Raw genomic sequence first — 9,475 nt, 5'->3', positions numbered from 1 at the left:
TTTTTTTAATTTAAAAAAAAAAATTAAGTATGTGCCACATGTCAGCATCTGATTGGTCCACGTGTCAGTCCTAATGGTCAACAGATGGACTAACTTGGTCATTTATCAAAACTTCAGGGACCTCTTGTGATAAAAATGAAACCCTAGAGAAAAAAAAATAAAGTTGGGAAACCCTAAGGGGTATTTAACCCTTATAGTTATTATATATTGTTTTCTTTACCTAGCAGGCTAGCATTAATACTCATATACCTGATACCAAGCCTGCTAAGCTTGCCGGCTCAGACAGGCTCGAGACAAACCCCATTGACCCAAATGCCCGACGATCTTAAGAAAGAACACCACAAGGAATCCCCGCTTACCATTGTAACCTCAAGTATTTTCAAGATTATCAGCAGTATGTTAGGGAACAATGCGCGCCACACCCTATGACCCTGCAACAACAGTAGGTGCATTTAATTACTATTTTGCGAAGAATACTAAACTATGCCGAAAGTTAACACCTAGTAGAAGATGTGCCTTTAGTCGGTAACCAAATAACACCCATGAATATGATCATAATACTATACAATCACGAGATCACACCCGAGAGAACTCATGCAAAGAGGAGAAAAACCATGAGCGTAAGAAAATGCAAACCTTCACGATCGAGGTATGGGACACTCACTCACTTCTCACCCTAATTCATCATCTCTAGAAAATTACTGACTTGGGCACTGAAGACCTCCCGTCGGACCACCCGACAAGCCTCTATGCTCACTCAACCCTTTTCTTACAAATGCGTGCTCGTGGATTAGAGCTCGGGACGTGATCATTTGAATTGGTTCATTAGAAGGTAAGAATATTAAAATGGATATTTACGCTCAAAGCTATGCCATTCAAATATTGGAGCATTCTTTAATACAAATTATTTGATGCATCTCATTATTTTTTTATATTTGCATATAAATAATCCTCCTTGCGTTTTATTTACGTCTGCCACACGAACCCGTATAACAAAAAAGACTTAATTAGAAAAATTTGCTAATTGGTGCTACGTTAGATTATTGATCCAATAGTTGTTTGCAAAGACTTGGCTTAGGCGTAGTAAAAAAATTACGACATCAATAGTCCAAATTTAATTTTGCTCTTTCTTTTTTTATAAAAAGTTTGAAATTAAATTTAAACCGTTAAAATATGTTATAATTATTTTACATAAGCTAAAAGCCAATCCAAAAAGAAATATCAACCCTAGTGTAAGGGTGGGGGTTAGTTTATCGGGAATTCAACTTTCTTAATGTCAGACATTGAATATGCACCTTAAAATCCACTGCTTAGCCTAGGAATTTTTACGCTTTATAGCATTCACATCTGATTCAATAAGTATTTAGTTAAAATTTAGCTATATATATATATATATATATATATATATATATTAACTTTATTTATTTAGCTTAAGCGTTGTTGAGCTATAGTGCTAGACAAATTTGATAAATATTGTAGCAGCTAGTTAAACTAATTAACGACAGTCATGGCAAACCAATCAATTAATGTTATTGGCTCTTGTTTAGCATATACTATGTCAACTATATATGCCGCATGGTATAGTTAATTTAAATTACAAATATATATTTTTTAAAAAAGATGTAACCAGCCACTCCTAACTGGAAAGGGGGGTTGCACCTCCCTCTAAGACACTCCAGTGAGGAGAAGTTGCCCCTCATAGGGGAGGAGTCACCACCTCTCATTTGGTGAAGAGCGGCCCCCTCACCAAGGCCGCCTACCTCTATTTTTTTTTAAATATATATATATATAAAATTTAAAATAATTGTGTCATGTGAAACATCTCATTCATACATGACATGTTAAAAGCAAGGGAAAATGATCATCTCAATTTCAAATGAAATGGAGAGTATCCATTTAGTGCATTTAGGAGAACAAATTTGTTCAAAAAATTTACCCCTCTAAAAAAAGACTATTATCTTCCTAAATGTACTAAATGAATACTCTCAATCCGTCTTCAAATGGAAGTGAAGTAACATTAGTGGATTGATTTGACGTAGTGACATAATGCTAATTAATTACTCTATGAATTAATAAAAGAACCTATTTAAAATTAGAAAAACCTAAAAAGCTAATTGTGGAAATTAAAAATCAAGAGCTAAATTAATTGTCCCATTGAAACCTAGCATCTTTTTCTCTTTTAAATGCAAGACCGACAAAAGAGTCCAATTATAGCCGGCTTTGCCCACACCTCAAATACCCAAGCCCAAATTTTTCCCATTCCTGAATCCTCCTGCTGCCCCCCTATCTCGCAGCAACACCTTATCTCCAAAACCCCAATTCTAGGGTTTTGGCCATTCCCCTTCCCTCTCCTCCAAACCCCCAAAAAAACCCACACCAGGATTCGCACCAACCTTTCATTTCTTCATTTTGATCGCAAATGGAACAACCACCAACCCCAAAAAATGCACTTCCAAAAGAGAAAAGCAGCGGCAACAACCAGAGGAAAAAGCTGCCGACCGCAGGAGAGCTGGTATCCCACTATGAATCCCAAGGGCTCGACTCCAATGAAGCCTCCATAAAGGTCATAGAGGACCTCCAGAACGCCCTCTTCAGGGTCATTTCCTCCGGGAGAGGCAGAAAAGACAAGTTCATGGCTGAGACCTCGAGAAAGATCGATGCCACCAACAGCAGGCTCGCAATTCTTGACATGAAAGTGGATTCCAAGCCTGGGTATGGAGAGACTTTTGCCATTGGGGTTGCTTCTGGTGTCGCCTTGAAAGGAATTGGGAGTGTCATGCCTCATATTCTTGGGGCTCTTGGTCAGATTTGGAATTCTGTTAGGAGTGCTACCAAGTCTTCTCCTTGAATGAATCTTTTTTGTTCCTCAGCTTTTGTGTTTTTTTTTTTTCCTGAATATCTTGCTGGGTTTGTTTGAACTCGTATTGAATACTTGAATTTGCAGGGGTAAAGTGAACAGGAAAATTTTTGTTTCACTTCTATGTAGGAATTTCTCTTTGGAACGAGCCTTCTCCTTGATTACATACAAGTTTCTGATTACATCTGTTTTCTATTTTAGCAATGTAAAATATGAATATCTATTTTAGTTGGTGATTTTTTTTTAGGGTTAATAACTTTTTTAGTATTTGGGTTTTTAGGTTTTCTAATTTTCTCTCTAGATTTTAAAACATAACTAAACTAATATCTCAGATTTTCGAATAAACCGAATAGTCACCTCCGTTAGTTTCCGTCAATTCCCCACTAACAGTAGTCTATGTCATCGCCACGTAAGCACTTTATATAGCGACACATGTCTATTTTTATTTTTATTTTTATTTAAAAAAAAAACTAAAACTAAGCTACACGGTAAATCCACGTCGGAATCCCATTAAACGAAAAAATCACCAATTATTTCAACTCCTTTCTCTTCAACCCGAAGCTTCCCTCTTCATTTGCCCCTAAATCGCATGAACCCTAGGCCACGAGCTACAATCAGACTCACGTGTAGGTAGGTACGGGAATGTCGAGCTAGGTTTCCTTCCGATCCTTTCCTTCTTCTTCGTCAACCCACAGCTACACACCCAGTTAAATCGAGCTTAAAACGTTTGTCCCTAAATCGAGTTTCAATTTGGTTAGTAGACGTAGACGCTTGCGTCGCACGCATAAGGGATCTCTGTTGACAGTGAGAACTCGCACTGGAAGGCGCAGAGAAGAAAATATCATCAGGTCGAGAACAGGCATTCAATGGAAAAGAACATTCTCTCGGCTTGGGTAAGGTATGTACTCAAACTTAAGCCAAATTCCAGCTTTGGTTTTTTTGATGATTACAATACCCAAATTAAGCTAGGGTTCACGTTATTTTCATTAGGAGCAGCATATGAAGTCATCATCTGGATCTAGGTGTACTTCGGTGGACTGTTCATTCTACATATCTGGACCATATCTACATCCCAACATCAAACATACAACTATGCCATAAATTCAAACAAAACAAATATGACACAAATGTCCATTAACCCACATTTTCAAAAAAACCATAAGGGGCATATTTGTACTCTCATGTTGGGCATCACATAAGAAGATCACATAACAAGTAAGTTTTGTTAATGTTGGACATCACATAAGAAGATCACAAAAAATTACATAATTTTTGTATTCACAAAAATCCATATTGTGTTGTCCTGAATTGTGTTGGCGGTGGATGAGGTTAGTGTTGCCCCACTAGCTGTGATGGCCTAACCCGCATCAACATAGGCAATACAATTAGTACTATGCACACAATTTATCCTTATGGCAGTCCAGTCTACTACACAACAAACGAAATTGAGGAACTCACCATTGATTGTAGCCTAGCCGACCTTCTACCTTCAATCTTGATGGAACTCCTACTTTGTCCACTCAAGGTGGCAGCTTGTTGGGGTATGTTTGTTGCATGAGTTGTCTGTGAGGTACCTCCTTGTTACACCATATAATAATAAAAACTTTAATTTAATTCAAAAATATTTAAAATGTCAAATGTCAAACTACCGTAGAATATTATGTACGAACTCACCTCAGTGTCGGTGTTCGGCTTTGTCTTCTTAACCTTCTTTGGCCATATCTTCATATTTGGATTCTGTGATTGGGTGCAACTCCTAGCATTGTGGCCCAGCTGATTGCAGTTTCCACACCGTACATCATACCTCTTTTGACTAACCTTAACACTTCATCAGGCTCGTTTTCATCAGCTCCTCTTACTTTCACCTTCTTCGGCCTACCTCATTGTTTTTTGGGTAACGGTGGTAGTGTGGGTTCCTCATCATTGGGAATAGCCCAATCTTTAGGGCCAGGCATTAGCCCAACGCTAAATGCGTATGGCTTCTTATATGTATCCATTGAGTACCACTTACTTACATACTTCTCTGGACTTTCCCTATTTGCATATATTGCACAGCAAGCATGAGGGCATAGAATCCCATTCAACTGCCACCTACCATATCCACAGGTTCCTAAATTCAGATTGACAAGCCTCCTAGCATCATGATGTTGTCAACCTCAAATGTCAAGTCGTTACTCTAGTGGAAGATGTAATTCATAGCCTCTGACTTGTTCCTGTCTAACTTCTTCACAATCTTAGGGCAAATAGTATTGGTTGACGTTGCCGCTCTATTTCTTTTTTGGCTAATCCGGTTCATCAGTTGCCGCCTTATTATCTCCATGCCAGTAAGAATGGACTGATCTCTAGCTTCAAGTACGCATGAATTGAAAGTCTCAACTGTATTATTCAGAAGTATGTCACTGCAGCTGTTCTCCCTGAAAGCATGCCTTAACCACATCTTTGGGTTCACCTTCGTAATATAATCATGGGCTGCAATATCCATTCCTTTTATCGCAGACATGTAATACTTGAATTGATTTGCATTTGATGCTCGAGCTGCACCCCACAATGCATCCTTGTATTCCTTGCATTTGTAACCCTTGTTCTTGAAGTTCGCATGCAAATGTCTAACACATAACTTGTGCTCCACATCAGGCATCAAATACTCTATGGCTTCCATCAGTCTCTGTGTAAGAAGATCACAATTTAATTAACACATGCTAAATATTAATGTTCCCACAAATTAATAATATTCATTCAATTAGGATGTCAGGTTATTACCTTTTGTCTGTCAGATATAAATGACAATGTGTGCTCCCTTGGATTCTCAATATCCTCCAACAAAGTGTTCAAAAACCATGTCCATATGGCTCTACTTTCGGTCTCGCATAGAGCATATGAAATTGGGAAGATGTCATAATTCCCATCTCGTGCAGTGGCTGCATGTAGCTGGCCACTATGCTGGCCTTTCATAAAGCATGCGTCCACACATATCATCGGCCTACATCCAGCCAAGAAACCCCGCTTACAAGTAGCTATGGAAACATACATCCTTTGGAAGAATACACCATCTCTTTGTATATAAGCTGAGCTACCGGGATTCTACTTACGTATTGTACAACAATACGCTCTTGTAAGTTTGTACTGCTCATCATCCGACCCGGTTAACAACTTCAATGCCATTCTTTTGGCACGGTGGCAAGCAAGCAAAGTCATCTCTATATTGTAATCCCTTCGAATCGCCTCTTTCAAATCACTTGCCTTCCAATTAGCTTGATCCCTGAAGCTATTAATGAATCGGCCCATTTGATTGAAGTTCGTTTGTTGTAATAATGACTTCCACTATTATGAACATCAAATAATGTCTTTATTTGGAAGTATTTGGTGTTATTCTTCCATGACGCATATACTCTCCATCCACAATTTTTCTTACAATGGGTTGAAACGCCATTTTTCTCGTTATGCACGTATGTGTAATTGAATGAATTATGTACTAGATACAGCTGTAATACCTCTTTAAACTCCGATGGGTTTGCAAATAACTGTCCCACATATATTTCTACCTTCTCTTTGAGGTTCTTCAACCCACGCCATTCCGGATACTTCATTCTTTTTCTTTTTCTTTTGGTTGTACCTTCATCATCCTCATCTTCACTTTCTAAACTGCACAGTTTAGGACTTTCAACACCCTCTTCATTCGGTTGTTTGAATTTACCATTTCCAGTGTTAACCTCCTTAAAAGCTGACGATGATACACCCCATGGCTGGAACCACTTTGATGCAGCCTTCCTAACCGCCCGTAGAATTTCTTCATTTTTTCTGACATAAATGTCCTCATTTCCATCAGTTTCTTCAAAATCAACTAATGGAAGAGGTTGAATTTCTACTTCATCATGTTCATCTTCTTCATCTCCATGACTTGGAGGCTGCCTAGATTTGGACTGCCTGGCTTTCGATTGCCTTGTTTTAGACTGCCTGGCTGTGGATTGCCTAGCTGTGGACTGCCTGGCCGTGGACTACATCTTCTCCATTTTCTTATCCATGGCAGTTTGCTCAATCTTCTTTTGTTTTCTTATCTGCTTCATAGTTTGATCAACCTTCTCCTTTTTGACCTCGTTCATAACACCTCTTCATACCCATAAGTATCCTCATAATTCACAAATCCGTTTCCATATCCCTCATCTTTCTCACTAATCCTACAACCAGCTGAAACTTCAATAATAGCCCAACTATGTTCATCAGGTCGAACTATACCTTCTTCTACAACTCCGTCAGTTTTTTTATCAACTTCTCCAACTCCATCATTTTTATAGTCTACAACTTCAACAATGGCCAGACTTTGTTCACTATCTATAACTCCATCATCTTCTACCACTCCATTTTTTTTCTTCAACTACAAAAACTACATCCTTCAACAATATATCTCCTTCACTTTCACCAACTTCTACATCTCCATGATCTACAAACACATGAAAGTTTTTGGACTCGCATTCAACCACCCTAAACATCTCTTTGACATGATTTCTCCTCGTAAGTCCACGAAATTCATCATTATCATCAACCTTGTAATAGAGAGGAGGCACCCTTCCATACTGATAACCAAGGTAGGTTTAATGTCTGAGTAGCATAACACATAAAATATCTAAGTCAGGAAAAGTCATCAATTCCCCCCTACACACTCCATACGTGGTCTACTAAATGATCCATGATGGTAAATAACGAGATTAATGGATCTTGTTAGTGGTGATCCTGCATGAACAAAATAATGGCCATGTGAGACACTTACATACCTACGTACCAACTCCATCTATCATGCACATTGGTCCCCACCCAGTGGCGGATCCATGATTTTCACTCATCGGGGCATTTTTTTTATGAATAAAAAAAATAAAATTAATTAAAATATTAAAAATAATAATTAAATATAAAAAATGACAAACTCTTATTTGTAGATATACTCTGGATTTGGTCTCTATCACTAGGATTATAATCGCACTTTTTTTTTTTTTTCTTAAACAAGATTTTCGGGCAGATTTGTTAAATCTACTTCAAAACGAGGTCGTTTAGAATTTGATTGGAGCTCAATAGAATCGTTGTTTTTATCTATAATTTCAGAGAACTACAATTACATATTTATACAATTAAAATATATAAAAAAAAAAACTATATAAATTCATAAATAATTAAATATAAAAACAATTATCAAGAATAAGCTGAATTAATAGCAATATAAAAACTAAAACAATCAATTGAAAAGAATAATTTAAATCTAAAAATTTGATTACATATTTACATGATTACATCTCTCAATTTTTTGTTGGAGTTATTATCAAGAATAAGCTAAATTAATAGCAATATAAAAATTAAAACAATCAATTGAAAAGAACAATTTAAATCTAAATCTAAAAATTTGATTACATATTTACTAAACTTTAGGCTTTTTTTTTTTTTAAAAAAAAAAAATTATTTGATTACATATTTATTTATTTATTTTTTGGAGAAAAGGCTTTTGTTTTTAATCATGTTGTGTTGTGATGTTTGAAGTATGTAGTGGCTTGGATTTTTATAGTCTTTAGAGTTTGGTGTCTCAAGACTCTCAACCAAATCCACTGGCCCATTGATGTTTTTTTTTCTTCTTTCCAAAGCCTACTTTAGTGTTAAAAAGAAAGAAGCTAAAATTTTGTTCTGGTTCACAAAGAGTCCAAATAGCAAGGACATGATTGTCAATTGGCCCATAAACAGTCCAAAGGTAACTTATTTAAACTATGTGTTTGATTAAAGTACATGATTGTCAATTTGCCATCATCTTCTTCCTCCATCTTCTTCCTCATTTCATCTAACATTCTAACCTAAACCTAAAACATCATGTAACTGAAAACTGCAGCAGAAACACTGCATCAATCGTTTGCCCCTGATAACTGGGGCATAATCATGGCCGAATGGGCATGCTTATGGCTGAAAGGGGGCATCAACACGGTTGAGGGGCATAAGAAAATTTTTTACCAAGAGGTAAGGAGAATTTTTATGCCCCCTCTCGACCCCCCTAGATCTGTCCCTGTCCCCACCCACCAAACAACCCCACAACAATAAAAAAAAAAAAAAAGGCTTCGAAAGTAGACAAACTCAAACAATAGCCACCCACCAAACTACCCCACAACAATAAAGAAGTCTTCAAAAGCAAACAAACTCAAACAATATCTCATTGACAACCAGCACAACACAACACAACAGCGAGTTTTCGATGTAAAAAAAGGTGAACTTTATACTGGGCTTCGAAACAGACAAAAACTACTACACTAAGGGACAACTAAAAAAAAGTCAACCATAAAAGTGAATGCAACCTCTCAATTGCATATGCTAAATACTATTAAAAAAACGCCCCACTGGTCGGGAATTTTGTTTGGCAAAGCAAAAGTACATACCTCGAGCTCTATTTTCTCCTAGGTGGTCTCATTTTACTCCTCCCGTACAAGGTCTCTGCCAACGTGCTCAAATCAGGCCGCCCGTTGCAATTCAACAATAGCCCAGACCACTCCACCCACAATAATCCTCAAACTCAAACCCAGACTACTTCAATCGAAAGCCAAACCCAGACTACATCCAATCGAAAGCCAAACCCAGACTACCACCAATCCCAGA

At 37.4% G+C, this 9,475-nt stretch overlaps 1 protein-coding gene across 1 annotated transcript; it reads left to right on the top strand.

The window, feature by feature from the left end:
- The first annotated feature begins 2,219 nt into the window (after positions 1-2,219).
- LOC132184929 (uncharacterized) lies at positions 2,220-2,869 on the top strand. The gene has a single exon (XM_059598719.1). The coding sequence runs from the start codon at positions 2,420-2,422 to the stop codon at positions 2,846-2,848; it is 429 nt and encodes a 142-aa protein (XP_059454702.1). The 5' UTR covers positions 2,220-2,419; the 3' UTR covers positions 2,849-2,869.
- The last annotated feature ends 6,606 nt before the right edge of the window (positions 2,870-9,475 follow it).

The sequence above is a fragment of the Corylus avellana genome, chromosome ca6, assembly GCF_901000735.1.
Source record: "Corylus avellana chromosome ca6, CavTom2PMs-1.0".
NCBI lineage: Eukaryota > Viridiplantae > Streptophyta > Magnoliopsida > Fagales > Betulaceae > Corylus > Corylus avellana.
This window is presented reverse-complemented; position numbering and strand designations above follow the sequence as displayed.